This window comes from Corvus brachyrhynchos, unplaced genomic scaffold (genome assembly GCF_000691975.1).
Source record: "Corvus brachyrhynchos isolate BGI_N302 unplaced genomic scaffold, ASM69197v1 scaffold93, whole genome shotgun sequence".
Lineage (NCBI taxonomy): Eukaryota > Metazoa > Chordata > Aves > Passeriformes > Corvidae > Corvus > Corvus brachyrhynchos.
The window spans coordinates 1,659,730-1,676,259 of NW_008237273.1; the positions used below are offsets into that span (position 1 = coordinate 1,659,730).

The 16,530-nt window shown below is 38.9% G+C and overlaps 1 protein-coding gene across 6 annotated transcripts in view; it reads right to left on the minus strand.

The window, feature by feature from the left end:
• The window catches only part of PIP5K1B (phosphatidylinositol-4-phosphate 5-kinase type 1 beta), a 91,874-nt gene that overhangs the window by 46,694 nt on the left and 28,650 nt on the right, over positions 1–16,530 (minus strand). For 3 of the 6 annotated variants that reach the window (XM_017730609.1, XM_008630860.2, XM_017730607.1), the window contains 3 exons: positions 12,550–12,631; positions 11,749–11,817; positions 210–340 (listed from right to left, as the gene is read on the minus strand). In XM_017730609.1, the coding sequence (XP_017586098.1) occupies positions 210–340; positions 11,749–11,817 (200 nt within the window). In that variant the 5' untranslated portion in view covers positions 12,550–12,631. Of the gene's footprint in view, positions 1–209; positions 341–10,059; positions 10,173–11,748; positions 11,818–12,549; positions 12,632–13,603; positions 15,453–16,530 lie in introns of those variants that run through there. The other 3 variants (XM_017730608.1, XM_017730610.1, XM_017730611.1) reach the window with 3 other exon arrangements.

Below are 16,530 nucleotides of genomic sequence, written 5' to 3' on the forward strand. Positions count from 1 at the left end.
ATCTTCAGATGAACTGTGACCTTTCCAGTTCTCTCCCTACCTTCATTTTCAATGACAACATGAAGACCAGATAATTTTCAAGTTTCATGTGTTATACTTACTCTAACACAATTTTGTTAGAACTGGAGAACAAACCTGGTTCAAAATATCTAGTTAAGAGTTTAATTATTAAATTCTACTGAAGAAAAATTGAATATGCTTGTTCTTACCTTGGTAGGAAGACACTTTCTACTACATAGAAGTCTTGCATAAGAACATCTCTGTCTGGTTTTGATGTAAGGTTTCCTACCGTGTATCCTATTCCCAGCTGGATAGCACCTTTAATAGCTGAGGATGCAGTCTGTGCAGAAAGTAAGAATTCAAGCATGAGTTTGCTAAAAGCAGACTTCTGTTCTTTATCAGTAATATTACAGCTAAACTCTTTGAACATTTTTCTAATAACACCCTGTCATCTTTACATCCTAGACCCCAGTGAAATAACTGCTTTTTAATTAAAATATTTAAAAGAATCACTATTGTAGCAAAATCCACAAAAAATCAATTCTCTGGTTTTACAAACTGAAACTTTTCAAATTGCTCAAATAACTTAGACATGGGGCTCTAACTCAGTATACAACCACAGAATAGCAGGTTGGAAGGGACCTCAGGAGGTTCAACTTTTCTTTACAATAGCATGATTTAGACAAGGCAGCCAAGCACCCTGTCAAGCCAAATCTCAAAAATGCCCCATGTTGGGGAATCCACCAATTCTGTGGAGATTATTCCACTGGCTGATTCTTTTCACTGTGAAATATTTCCACTTGAGTTCAAGTGGAATATCCCCAGGAGTAACTTTAACCCATTGTCCCTCATATTTTCCATGTGACCCCTTGTAAGAATAGAGTCTCTATGTTCTTTGTGGCCACCCTTTAAATACTGGAATATGGTGGTAAGGTTTCCCTCAACCTTCTTTTCTCAAGGTTGAACAAACCCAACTCTCTCAGCCTCTCCTCACACATCAGGCTTCCGAGCCCTTTGATGATCTCTGTGGCCCTTCTTTGGATCCTTTTCAGCCTGTCCGTACTATTTTTTGTATAGTGGGGACCAAAACTGACGACAGTATTCCAGGTGTGGCCAGACAAACGCTGACAAGAATGGGACAATCTCTGCTGATGATGCCCTTGTGGATGCAGCCCCGGATCTCACCGGGTTCCTTTGCTGCAGCAGCACCCTGCTCACTCATACTGAGCTTGTCGCTCACTGGGACTCCCAGGTTGCTTTCCACAGAGCTGCTTCCCAGACTTGTGCTCCCAGCCTGTGCTGCGCTCCTGGATTTGCTTTCCCAGTGTAAGACCTTATACTTGTCCTTGTTGAACTTCGTAAGGTTCTTCTTTGCCTGCTTTCCAGCCTACACACGTTTTCCTGCAGGTTGGCTCTTCCTTCCAAAGTGTCCACTTGATTCCTGAGTGATTTTAAGTGCTCTGGATGACCACTTATGAAGACATGAAACAGCGCTGGCCCCAACACCAGTCCTGGGGGTCCCACTTGTGCCAGGCTGCCAGCTGGAAAAGGAGGCATTTACCCCCACTCTGGGTGCTTTCTGTGGGTCAGTTCCCCACCCCCTGCACGGGCAGCTTGTCCAGGCTGTTACACAACAGCTTCACCAGGAGCCGGGAGGTGGTGAGAGACCATAGAGAAAGCCTTGCAGAAACACAGGCAGACAGTGTCCATGGCCTGCCCCACATCAGCCAAGCAGGTTACTTTGCTGTAGAAGGCAATCAGGTTTGTCAAGCACAATGTGACCTTGTGAACCCATACTGGCATTTCCCAATCACGTGCTTCATCTGACTTGTGATGGCTCCCAGGAGGATTCTTTCCATAACAGTTTCCTCTGCCTTAGTACTAACCTTCAGAATGCACAGCCAGACCCCAAACTCCACACTGTGATCACTGCAGCCAAAGCCACCACTGAGCGAGATACTACAAAGCTGGTTTCCTTGGTTAGTGAGCAGCAAGTCCAGCTGTGCCTCATTCCTGGTTAACACGTCTAACATTTGTAGGAGGAAGCAGTCCATCCTGCATTCCAGGAACTTGATAGATTTTGTGACCTGCTGTATTGCTCTACCAAGAATGTCTGGATAGTTGAAGTCTGTAAGACCCAGGATCTGTTATCTAACGGTTGCTTAAGTGACCCTGCTTAAGTGCTTCTTTGCCCTGATTGTCTTGGTTTGGAGGTTGGTAGCAGATGCCTAGTCTAAGATCCCCCTTGGAGATCTCCCTTCTGATCTTGGCCCAGATAGGGCTTCCATAGTCACTGTAGTTGACTTCTGTAAGTTCATGATTCACTTTAACCCAGAGCACAACTCCTCCTCCTCTACTTTCCTGCCTGTCTTCACAAAACCCATACCCATTTTTTGTGACCCTCTTGAGACATTTCCAATCTAATGGGACATTCAAATTGCTTTAGGAGTGTGAAGCAGCACGCATTACATTCTGAAAAAAACCAGTCACATATTCCAGCTGATTGTACATGCATGCCAAGGCATCACAATGCAATCTTATGGCTTAAATGCTGATTGTAGATGCAAATGTATTTATTACATTCTGCCTAACAGTCAGTGCAAGAGGTGCATTGATTGTGGGGAATCCAGAGAAAAACGAAAGTGATAGGGAAAGCAAAATCTCTCCATAAAAATCTACCCTCATGAAGTGTAATGACTAAATTCAATGGTCAGAGCTTGCAGGACAGAGAAGGCTTCAAAATGACAGCATGAAATTGTGATACCATATATATGTAAATTGAGACTATCTCTGAAACTTTCCCATGCTGAATAGACAATCGTGCTGCATGGATTAAAAAAATTGCACAACTGAGTCAAAAATCAGAAACTAGTAAAAAAAGGAATTTTTAAGAAAAGATGGAAGGGGTGAACAAAGAAAAGCATTGGGGAGGGAAAGAAGTCTATAAGGAAGGGAGTATCTTCCCTTGCATGACCACCAGTTTGAAGACAATGGTTGGTCCCTGTTTTTAGGTTTTTTCTCCTACCCATCAGACAAGCAAGAGACTAACAGTGGAAGCAAAGGACACCAGAAGTTTCATGATCAGAACCACTTTAGCACTAGAACAGAACCATTTCAGGAGTGGAAATGACATAAGAAGTGGTTCAAGTACACAAAGCTACTCTTGTAATAGTTCTTGGAACAGCATACACTAGACAGGCTGCTTATTTTTAGAAAAGAAAAGACAGAGATGTGTAGCTCTTAAATAATTAAGACTGCACACCAAGCAGAACTTATACTGGCATAGCAGTTTAGAACCACCAATTTGGTGGGAACAAACAACTCTCCATTCTGAAAGTGCTACTTTGACTACTAAAAAGATTTGGCTTTGTGTCATAAGAAGAGTCACATTTTTCTTTCCTTGAAAGGCTTCTATTCATGAATGATTAATGCCCAACAAAAGCTGTAATTATGTAACTTTGATCAAACCAATACACATACAAATAGTTTCTGCTTCATTGCTGGATGCCCATCTTGTTCACTGCCACAGCAAGTGACTATATCTGAAAGAACAGCAGATAGTACAGTACAAGAGGACACGCTGTTCCAAACAAACCCTAACAAAACCCACCAAACTTCAAAAAAAAACCCAAGAAAAGTAACCTGGCAATGTGTTTTCAAAAGGAAACCCCTGGATCATCTTTCAAGCTCATAAAAATATCTGTAGTACTTTTTTCAAATTCAAAAGAAGACCTACAGACTTACAGTCTCTGGAGGGCAGAATGTAAGACACAGACCTTTCCTACAAGGTTACCTTCTTGTTAATTTCCTCTCCTATTCAAGAGTGTCATTAGTAACCACCCGTCATTTCTGCAGCAATCACAGCAGTTGGTTTAGCAGAAAAGTAATGTTATGAAATAATGCAGAATACTTTAACAACTGCTTTGAAACAAATTGATAACTACTACAGTGTGCTGAAGGCAACTGCTGGCCCAAAGTCAGCTCTTTGTCAATCACCACTAACACCAAAGGCTGGTCACCCAGTATCCCCTTAGCAACTGATAAGTATTTGTTTTCACAATCCATAAAATAAAAACAAAACAAGCCTTGGAATTTGTCTTTAAAACATCACTTGTCTTAATTTTTTTATATTATTATTATTAATATAATTAAAATCATTAAATCCAAGTAAAAGATAAAAAAGCTCCTTCTCAAGCCTTAGGGAAAATGTTCTTGAAACATCCATTTTATTCCTACAAAAATGTATTTGCTGGAAATTTCAAATGCAACTGGAAAAATGCAAGCCTCTTGTGAATTTTTCCTTAATTGGGCACCTCTTTCAATGCCCATGAAGGCAGCAAAATCTAGTTTCAAACCTAAGCCCCTTATTTACTTCAATTTGTCTTGAATACTCTCTTGCTGTACAGCAAACAATAAAATTCAGCAACCTTCTGTGCCATGGGTTTTTTCAAGTCTTTTAGAAACTAAAATAAATTTTTCTTCCTATTAGCCTCATGAAGAGGTTCAGAAAATGGCCCTGAGGCCATTTATCAGCTGTAATTGTAAAACTGACAGTGCACAACGACAGTACAGTGACTCCCAGATAATTTAACCTATTATCAACCTTCTGAAGCTCAAGAAATATTACGGGATGAGAATAACCAGCAGGATAAACAAGCTGATGTATTTTAGGTTATGAAAGTGATTGAATTTGTAGCAAATGGTGCACACTATGACAGTTGTCTTTGTTACATAAAGGGCATAACAAAGTAAAACTTCTCTCATCCTCCTTTTGCTGTTTAGGATATTACTGTCTACTGCACAAGTGCTTTGATGATTTTATCCATGCATAAAAAACTTAAACTGTCTTCATTTTGAAGAAACATACCTTTGCCTCTTTTTGTCAATAATAACTATATATTTTTTCTATATTTGTCATATGGCTTTGCTAAAAGAGCCTCTAGATACGAAAAATCATATACAGACTCATAAAGCTTAACAGCAGTATACAATATAGAACACAGACAGATGTATGGAATATTTGTATCACTGATAAATATTCTAGCACTTAATGCACTGTTCTCTTAAATTGCTTTCTCTGCAGGTGAGTCTTCTACTTGCTCTACATTACTTTAAGCTGAAATCCTTTTGCAGAGTAGCAAAATAAATGAGAACTTAAATTCTCTCAAATTGGGTCTTAAGTTTGCACATGATCCCACAAATAGACTAAGCAGGATTTAGACATTGTTTTTCTTACAAATAATCACTTTCAGGTAGCCTTGTAAAACTGAAATTTGTTATTTTCATAAAATAAAGGTCTTAATCAGACACACAATGCATATAAAGGCAGCTCACATTCAGATAACAAAACAAAAAATCAACTAACTGGAACTATCTAACAACTGTGCAAGTTAGGGACAAGACTACTGAAAGGACTGAAAAAGTATGTCCTTTAAAGTAAAAGAAAAAAAAAATCCAAGGATGGCAAAAATATGGATACTGTAATTTTAGGAAGTATATTATAAATTGGCCAATAATTATTTCTGTTAGAGTGTGAAGGTTGTAAATAACTGGCAAACCTAACAAACCACTAATGTGTCAGTAAATGTACCGAGTACATGATACACAAAGATTTTAGATATGGTGAATGAATTTATTCTTTTAAACAAGTGCCCTTGTAATTTCTTGGTAATTGTATGAGACTATTAATAACAAATCATTTAACAAACCAGGAGCAGATTGGAGCTGAGCAGGAGGACACAGGCTTCACCTAATTTAATAAAAGTTCCTCTCTACTGCCATTCACAGTTATTTTTCCGTTCGTCTTTCAGCTCTCAATTGGTCTTTGCTAAATCTACATGCATTTCCCACAACATGCTCATGAAATGTAACTCTAACATTCTTGGCTTCTTGAAAAGTAGACATCCCAGGGACACCCTTTAGGACTTCATGAATGTGAACTTTGTCCTTGTTTTTGTGTTCTCCCCGTTTATAACTCATTTTATTGCAGCTGAAGTTTGACCTATGAACTTTCTGGGGCAAAGATGGTGATTTTTCCAGAAGACATCTGGTTTATTGCAGGTGCCATAAAGTGATGAAGAGAAATTAACTCTGCCTCAGAAATTCTACCTCATTATCACTCTGGAAGGCAGAATGATTGCTTTCTTTCACCTTCTCTACTACTGTCATTCAAACAGGTTTTAAAATCTGCCTAATGAAATGGCAGAGACATCTAGCTACCACAGTTCTTTGTAACAGATGGGGAGAAACAGACATCTGAACAGAAGCCTCCACTGGTTAACACAGCTTTGCAACCATGCATCCCACAAAGTAGTTGCCACTAGTTCATTTCTCTCTACTACTGTATGTGGAGGAATCTGCTTTCATCACCCTCACTATCCCACTCTTCTCCTTGGTGGGACAATGAACTGGACTGGGGTAGAATAGCTGCCTGACTTCAGGCAAAATTCTCAGTAAAATACGTAAATACATTTTTAAAAGAAGAAAAATATTCATAGGTCTCACTTGATCAAAATTGTTGAAGCCACATGGCTTATGCCAGATCTGAATTTTCTACTACAAGTAGGGATTTTTCTTCAGTTTTACTAGTTATGGTAAGTACCAGGCACCCACCGTTTATCTTTTCGAGACTTCTGAGAAGATATGACCTGCCATAAATTGTGTAAACGCTTAAGCCAAACCATCTGAGGAGAATGCCTGTTGAAAAACAACACATCTTCTTCAAGCAATATTTAAAGAGAGCTCGCTTAGAATATTAGGAAATTGCAATTAGATTCAAGATGTACATGTGGTTATTGCCTTTTGCTTCTCCACTAGATCTGTCTTGTCTTGTCAGTGCCTGCTGTGCTTACAGTCTCACTGAACGAACACTTCTCACAGCTGCTTCTGCTGAAGCTTCTGGATGGAGGTGGCTACCCCATCTCAGTATGCTTTCTGCAGCTGCCACATAATAAATCGTAAATAGGGATATAAAAACAGAGTTACCAGAAATTCCCATTAAAATAACTAATCTTACTGTTCCTCCACAGCTTGTAACCATGGCTCACTACAGCCACAGTACCCCTTCAATCTTTCTTCAATTCACACTGTTCTTCTCTAGCAAATGTTTGCCCACCTTCTGCAGGTCACGCTTCATGAAGGTGGACTACTGCCCAACATGTGTGATTGTTCCAGTTCAACTGCAATCAGAATGATTTTCTGATCCAAGCTGAATCTGATCTCCTTTCATTTTCCAAAATTAGATTCAGGTGACTCCATGGCTTTCAATCAATTTTTCCTCCATCTCAAAACATTTATGCTGAAGCTTCAGTAGTAGCCATGAACCCAAGTACTCTGTTCTATCTTTGAGGAAAAGAATTTGAGACCTCTGAGCTTGGAAGGAGCGATAGCTCCAGGTAAAGTCACTAAAGACAGTCATTTCAGTATCTTTGTAGATGCAAAAATCTGCCATTGAGGTCCCAGTGCAGCAAAACCTCCAGTATTAAAGTTTCAGTGTCCACAAGAAAAAGTACTGAACTTGCAGGCATTAGATGCAGGGCATAAGTCAATGCCAAAAGTGACGGAGCAATGCTGCTTGCACGTTTGCAAGCTCTAACAATAGGTAGCTGGCTTCCTTTATCCAGGTAAATTTCTCTTGCCCCTGGCAAAGTGACTCACACTTACGATATCCAGATATCCAGTTTTGAACAGGTTACATAAAGTCCTTGTAATACGCTAAACAGAAGAGCTGCAAGGTATGCAATGACAAGAAACAAACTCTAATTATACACTTGTGTGGCAGCCTTCAGACTAAATGTAGAGATTGTGGCAATCCAGTAACAGCGCACATTTACATCTATTTCATTTTCTGGTGTGATTTTTTTCTACACTTCCAGTGTGCTTTGACAGACCTGTCTGTACCTCATTCTTGCCACCATCCTATTATTAAGCATCAGGATGCTACTGAAATCTGATTTGACAGGAAGTAGATTCAGGGACTGTGTGATTGATGACATTGCAGTGCAAAAACTGCATGTGTGTCAGCAACTTCTCACAACAAAGTCTGCAAAATAGGAAGAAAACAAAAAAAAGCGACAAGTGCACAATTCAGATATCTGTGACAAGACTGTGATGAATATCCAAGAGAAACTATAGTCTGGTGACTGGATTTTTGCAAGCATGCAATGGAACAAATAACTAGTCTCTCTTATGTTCCTTACCCTGTTTCTCTCTGAAAAAACACTCACAACAACAAAAAAAAAACCCACAAACCCAACCAAACAAAAAACCCAAAGCAAAAGAAACACAAAACCAACCCAAGCTAACCAACAAAAAAACCTCCGCCCTTAAAGAACTGGCCACAGTCTGTACAATTTCTTTGATCTCAGTGTTATTTTAATCCTCTACCTTAGAAGCTGCATGGAACATGTATCTGTGAAGTGTCTCTTCCATTAACTAAGTTCTTTGATCTGGGTGACTGAACTACTTAATTGTTCATATTCACACTGTGACTTAACAAGTTCTCAAAATTTACAGATAGACAGAAAACCTGTAAGTAGTTTCAGATTATAATGTTTGTAGCAAATGCATGCATCTGAACAGCTCAGCAGCCCCACCTTAAATAACACCATTTTAAAGGGAAAAACACCCTGGTTTTCAAAAGGGAAAAAAAAAAAACAACAAAAAAAAAACCAAAATGAAGAAAAACCAAAACCAATAAACAGAAAGTTGTGTTCCCTCTTCTCTCAAGACTTTGACTAGATAATAACAGACAATTAAAAGCCAGAAGAGCATTTATGTCAGAATGCAGCAGCAGAAAAACTGAAAGCTAAGAGTAGAATGAAGAAGCATGATTCATAATAGAAATCATGCTCTGTCTTGGAGCAGTTATGCATTTCAGAGTCTGAAAGGATAAGGTATCAATGTTCATGCAAGACCATTACCAAGGCTGTAGTAATGTAAGAAATTTCTTGGAACTTCAAGGTATTTACATTCATACAGCTGGTAAGTCAGCTGGCTACTGTTGGAAATTGAAGAACAGGAGACTTAATTAAGTCAGATAATGATGTTAGCTACCTCTATTTTAGCTGAGATGAACAAAATAATAAAGAAAATCCGGCAAAAATCTAAAGTTACAGAAATGAAACTGATAGCCTTACAGACTACTTATTCTGGAAAGCTTTATCATGGATGAAGTCAGAGACACCATCCTGGAGAAAGTTTGTTTTCACCTAACTCAGGTTAACTTAAAGCAGTGAAAAACAGTCATTACTACAGAAGTTTGTAATATATGGATAGCATTTATAACTAATTGACATAGATTCAGGAACATAAAGAACATATTGCACTGCAAAAATTCTAGAATTCAGAAATAAACTTTTCCACTATAAACAAAACTCCTTTTTTTCCCCACGATGAAGAGAGAAATAATCTCCTTGGGAATTCTGCCAATTTTGCCAAGGCCAAATATGTTAAAGAACAAAAAGCCACAGCACAAGCCAAGGTATACTGACCTCTGCTTTTCTAAGCTGAGAGGTACAAGTTTCTACACCTTAATTATATTTAAAAAAAAAAAAGTGGAAGTGAAGTCTCTAAACAATGAGAAGAGGTTAGCAAGCACAGTCTGACTTCAGCACTAAATGAGTGCCTCGCCCAAGTGTTTCCACTGTGGTGAAAGGCAGCAGTAGATTGGAGCAGAAACTGCCCAAGTAGCTGAAAAAGCATCAGCTGAGGAAAAAAGCTCTTCCCCAGCCCAGACTTCTGGAGAAAGCGGCACAGGAAGTCACAGGAAGAACTGGAAGTATTTTTCAACCAAAGAAATGTAACAATACATGACTGGAGAACTGTAAATGCAACACCTGCAGGCAGTTAAAGACAGACAGGTTCTGACTGCAAACATGCCTTCTACAGAGCAAGGTCGCTCTGTGTAAGTTACCTAAAAACATGGAATTAAATGAGGAATGACAGGAAATGCCTCTGATGAACACAGGTCCTACCAGGCTTACCCTGCAACCCACTTCCTGACACATACTATTGAATCCTCTGAACTTCCACAAAAGAAGAAAAATGTATATGGAATACCTGAAGAAGGTGAGGATCACAGAATCACAGAGTGGTTTAGATTGGAAGGGATCACCAGTGGGGCATCTGGACCAACCCTCCCTGCTCAAGCAGAGTCTTCAACATTTAACAGAAAGTGCAAGATTTCTAAGGAATTTGGCTTAAGAAAAGAGAGATATTGTTAAAAGTGAGTCATCAGGAAAATATATGCTACTGGTGAGCTCTGCATGGATAAACTGTGAGGTCAAAAGTTATTAATATTTTATTAAAATTACTATTAAAAGGAGGAGTATGATGATAATATTTGGTAATGATACTAAACTAGTACAGGCATATGCAACACAGGATCTTGAACATAAAACAACTGAAGGTGTAATTACATGGAAAGGAAATAAATTGGCATAAGATACATCAACTGGCAGTTCAGGGACAGAACTTGGAGATGATAGTCACTGCGATCTGTCAGTGTCATGTGGCTGTGAATCCCAGGTCTTGTCAGAAGTACTTCCACTAGATACACAGTAAAATTTGTGCCACAGTGAGAAGACTTTACATGGCATTGGTTGTGAACTTATAGTTGAAAAGGAACAGAGAGGAGTATGTGGGATGACCAGGGGGAATGGAAGCTTACCTACAGCTACTACTAGTCTAGTCTAGCAACATAAACCAGCAGAAGTATTCACTTCAGGCACTGAACAGTTCTTCCTTTCTCTTACTAATTGTCAAGAGAAATTTAAATTTCTATATTTTAAAGTTGTGACCTGGGAAATTTAAACTAACCTGTATTTAAAATAAACATTATTTCCTTTCATTTCGGAGAAAATTATCTGGAATGCTAAGGCCACCCAGTACTGGAAATGTAACTGCCAGGAAAAGGGGTGAAAAAAGAAATAGCTTATTTATCTCCTTGACTTTACCAGCAGTACTGCCAGCAACATCCAGAAATTAAAAACCCTAATCACTATATGTACTGCAGAAGCATGTGGAACTCTGTGCTAGATTACAGAAATTAATTTAAAAACATAATTACCATTTCTCTGAGGTGATCTGTCAAAAAAATGATCAAATTCAGTAGCTAACAATTTGATTGTGTAAATATGCATAGAAAAATTTGGATTTATAGCTCCACTTAGTTATCAAAATTGTTAGTGCACCTAAATAATGCTGGTCACAGACAATCAGTGCCAGGAAAACAAACCCCAAACCACACTCAGCAAGATCTAAATGGATCGTCAATGCACGCTCCTACGTTAAATATGTCCGCTCTTAAGAATTTCTTTTTTAAAAAATATTTAGCACACAAATAGTGGTCTGCTTGGCAAAGCACTAGAAAGGTGCTTTGCTTTTAGGGGTTTGTAGTCTAGACACATCGTGTAGACATTCAAAGCATTTGGAAACTTACTAAATTTCTCATAACAGTGTTTAAGCCCAGAGATGCATCTGTTGCTAAGAGCAAAGAATTTCTATCTATTTCTAGCAAGATGGTGTACTTTAAAGCTGGACCAAACAAGCTTTAAATAGTCAGCTCTGCAGTGGATAGAAATACCTTATGATTTCACAGGCAGGATAAAGGATTTTTAAAAACCCCACGGAATATATTTTGTTTGTTCTTGGTTTTAGTCAGTTCCGAAATATATTCACTTACAGCAGGTCTGAATTACCAGCGTGAAGGGAAAAACATACAATAAAAAGGTTGAAAGTTTTTTTTACCTTTTTATACGTTTTCTCTTCATTTGGCTTTCCAGCAGTAACATCTCCATTTTCAGTAATAGATGACATCTAACAACAGAACCTTAAGTTATAAAGAAGGTATTTGCTTTACAAAAGTAATTGTTTAGAAAAATAATAGAATTTTTTATCCATTTTTGCTAAATTCAAACTCTTCAGAAGACAGGAAGCTACCAAGTCAGTGACATACCTAGGATATTCCTGTAAGTATTCTCAGCACAGACTAAAAGGACAGCACTGGCCCAGGAATATGTCCAGCATATGACTGATTCTACATGATTCTGCTTCTTTTGCCCACACCAGTATGCAGTGAAATCTTGCTCCTCAGCCTGCTGCATGAGATGTTGTTGAACGGGCAAAACTATGAAGCTTGTGAGCCAGGTAGTCAGTGGCATCTCTCAGAAGTCTAAGGTCCTTGGTTGCATTGATATGCTGTATCTCCTTAAAGTAGCAAGGAGATCACAGAATCACACAGAATCACAGAATATTCTGAATTGGAAGGGACCCACAAAGATCACTGAGTCCAACTCTTGAGTGAATGGCCCATATGGGGATTGAAGCCACAGCACGGGCATTGATAGCATCATGCTCTAACTATTTGACATTGCATCTTATCACAGCTGTAAAGCCATGCTAGACCAAGAATAAACCACTAAGCTAGAAATCACCTTGGTCAGACACTCTGAGTGTGTCTGCCAAAGTAAACAAAACAGAAAGCTACGATGATGTGGTTCAAAATCATTGTAGATTTTACCAACATTTTCACGATGGAATTATACTTACCCTTACGGACAACACGACAGGTCATCTGGAGCTGAGAGCGAAGATCAAGCCGTTCATTGGTGGTGTTAATATTTTCCACGACCTATTATAAGAAAAATCTGTCATCGCTATGCCTTAACAAATTTATATCGCAGAATAGCTGCAGATTTCCTTTCACTACTATTCTTCAGCCCAAGCAAACATTCAGCTACAAGTGAGACTTTTCAAGAATCATGTAAAATGACTTGTTTACTATAATTAGAACATACTATACTTAGAACATACTACAACTTGGTTAATATACTTAGAAATTAGCAGTATTACACTGGAGGGAACCAGTGCAGAGTGATTTCCTTTTGCTCTAGATATTTCATCCCTGTATATACCTGTATAAGCAACTCTACAATAAAACGTTTATGTAGAGCAGTACACATACATGCTCTGGAGTGTTGTGTAATTACATGTGTTATTAATCTTACAGCCTTCTAATCTCCAATCACTTATTCTTATAAGCTGTGATGGTTTGGAGGTCAGCACATTGAAAAGTCATAGATAACAAACAAAAAAACCCTCATGATAACTCAAATGAGAAAAAAGCCCTCATTTTGTCTTTAAGCAGTACAAATAGCACCTTGTACATAACTAAAAATTGGTTTTAAAAAAGTATTCTCAGGCCTCATTCACTCAAATTAATTTTCCATGAATCTGAAGAGTATACGTAATACCACCAAGAAACCTTTTAGTAAAAGGCTTCTCAGTCAGCACTTTCCTTTTTTCAGAGAAGCACCTGAGCAAAACAAAAAAAGGCGGGGTGAACACAACAAATAGAAACTTGGCTTTTCTGAGAACAAAACAATGCCTCCTTAGAAAAACACACTTCTTACTTTACAGACCAGTATTTTCCTAGTGCAGCTAACTGCATTCTTCATTGTAGCCTCCATGTAACTAATATATTTAGTCAGTAATTCCTTCATTTGGATGTGCATTAGCAGTATCCTACACATCGAACTCCTACTTAAAGGCAATGACTTCATTTTGATAGCTTTTAAAATTGTGTGTAGTTCATCTCACTCACCTATATTCACACATTTAATAATAACATTCATCCATGCTTGCAACTCTGTAAATACACAAACAAAGGCATCGAGAACTTGCTAAAACAGGTTTTGTAGGAAAAGAAAAGTCATTTTAATCACTAGTAGAATATTTTTAAAATAAGTAATCCCTGGGTTAAAACACCAATCCTCACCCAAGCTGTTGTTTTCCACACACCTCCGAAGACTTGGTACAATATGATGTTCTACTACACACCAGACTTTCTAAAATATGAGCACACATAGTCAGCAAAAGCCAAACATGAATGCAACATGGGAGCTTTCTTTCAGTAAATTAGCTGAAGAAAGCACACATGCTAGACATTGGAGAAAACCCTGGTTTTTTCTCAGCATAGACAGACAAATTAGTCAAGAACACTTCATTCATGTGAAAATGTTATGCTGACAATGATAGGAAAACAGACAATGAGAGGCCAAGTTCAGTAGCTACCACGTATAAAAACTCATATACCATAAAGAATGTAAATTTTTCCTGTATGTGTCAGTTTATTTCCTAAAGGCATCTAGAATAGAATTATTTTGCTTCTAATCTTTTGAGAAACAGAACACACGGCTCTATCTTAACTGTGGTTGTGGTGAACAACTTTCAAAAATCTTTGCTGTGACAACCATCTCTTGTTCCATGCTAACAATTTTTTGCAAAGCAAGTATTACTTTGTGTACTTTCTCGCTGCCCTAGAGCTACTGAAGCCATACATGGTGCCTTCTCACATGCTTTATAATATGCAGAGCAACAGCTACTGTCTCAGTTCTGATGAGGTTTAACAGTTCAAAGACAGGTCACAGCTTACAGTCTTGGACTCACTTCCAGGCTAAGCTACAACTATTTATTTTTTTTTTGTTACCATAGCAGGAAACTACTTTAACTAAAGCATTGAGTCTCTGTATGTACCTGACAAAGGAAAAGCTCACAATAAAGTAAGGCACAGGGTAGGGGTGGGTAGAAGAGGAAAACATTTAGTTTGAAAAATATTGTAGTGTGCTGACTTTGGCTGGGATAAAGTTAATTGTCTTCACAGTAGCTAGTATGGGGCTATGTTTTAGATTTGTGCAGGAAACAGTGTTGCTAATTCAGGGATGTTTTCTGCTCTTGCACAGCGCTTACACAGCATCAGGGCCTTTTCTGCTCCTTGCTGCACCCTGCCAGGGAGTGGGCTGGGAATGCAGAAGGAGCTGGGAGGGGACACAGCTGACCAAAGGGATATCCCAGACCATATAGCATCATGCTCAGCATATAGAGCTGGGGGAAGAAGGAAGGGAGGATGGTCAAAGTGACCGTGTTTTCCTTCCCAAGTCTCCACTAGGTGTGACAGGGCCCTGCTTTCCTGGGAATGCCTGAACACCTTCCTGCCCATGGGAAATGGTGAATGAATTCCTTGTTTTACTTTGCCTGCATGCACAGCTTCTGATTTACCTATTAAACAGTCTTTATCTCAACCCGAGTTTTCTCACTTTTACCCTACTGATTCTATCCCCCATTTCATCGGGGGTAGTGAGTGAGCCAGTGTGTGGGGGCTCAGTGGCTGGCTGGGCTTAAACCATGAGTTAAAGGTGGCTATAAAGATCTCCTCTTTAGCTTCTTAGATGCTATCTTTCCTGACAACAAAAAAAGAGAAACATTCAAATGTAGCAGGAATTTGAAGAGTATTTTTCCCGGATACTCTAGAAAAGTCAACATTTTGGTCACAAATCTTATGTGCAGCAAAAACTACTGTGACATGTACAGTTCTTGAAACACAAGTTTACAGACTTCAGTTCCAGTCTTCTGCTCTGAACACCTCCTAGTCCTAAATGCACACTTTAAAAAAAAGCACATCTATTCAATGTATGCTCCACACCAAAAAAAAAAAAAAAAAAAAAAAAAAAAAAAAAAAAAAAAAAAACAGTTCAAAGACAGGTCACAGCTTACAGTCTTGGACTCACTTCCAGGCTAAGCTACAACTATTTATTTTTTTTTTGTTACCATAGCAGGAAACTACTTTAACTAAAGCATTGAGTCTCTGTATGTACCTGACAAAGGAAAAGCTCACAATAAAGTAAGGCACAGGGTAGGGGTGGGTAGAAGAGGAAAACATTTAGTTTGAAAAATATTGTAGTGTGCTGACTTTGGCTGGGATAAAGTTAATTGTCTTCACAGTAGCTAGTATGGGGCTATGTTTTAGATTTGTGCAGGAAACAGTGTTGCTAATTCAGGGATGTTTTCTGCTCTTGCACAGCGCTTACACAGCATCAGGGCCTTTTCTGCTCCTTGCTGCACCCTGCCAGGGAGTGGGCTGGGAATGCAGAAGGAGCTGGGAGGGGACACAGCTGACCAAAGGGATATCCCAGACCATATAGCATCATGCTCAGCATATAGAGCTGGGGGAAGAAGGAAGGGAGGATGGTCAAAGTGACCGTGTTTTCCTTCCCAAGTCTCCACTAGGTGTGACAGGGCCCTGCTTTCCTGGGAATGCCTGAACACCTTCCTGCCCATGGGAAATGGTGAATGAATTCCTTGTTTTACTTTGCCTGCATGCACAGCTTCTGATTTACCTATTAAACAGTCTTTATCTCAACCCGAGTTTTCTCACTTTTACCCTACTGATTCTATCCCCCATTTCATCGGGGGTAGTGAGTGAGCCAGTGTGTGGGGGCTCAGTGGCTGGCTGGGCTTAAACCATGAGTTAAAGGTGGCTATAAAGATCTCCTCTTTAGCTTCTTAGATGCTATCTTTCCTGACAACAAAAAAAGAGAAACATTCAAATGTAGCAGGAATTTGAAGAGTATTTTTCCCGGATACTCTAGAAAAGTCAACATTTTGGTCACAAATCTTATGTGCAGCAAAAACTACTGTGACATGTACAGTTCTTGAAACACAAGTTTACAGACTTCAGTTCCAGTCTTCTGC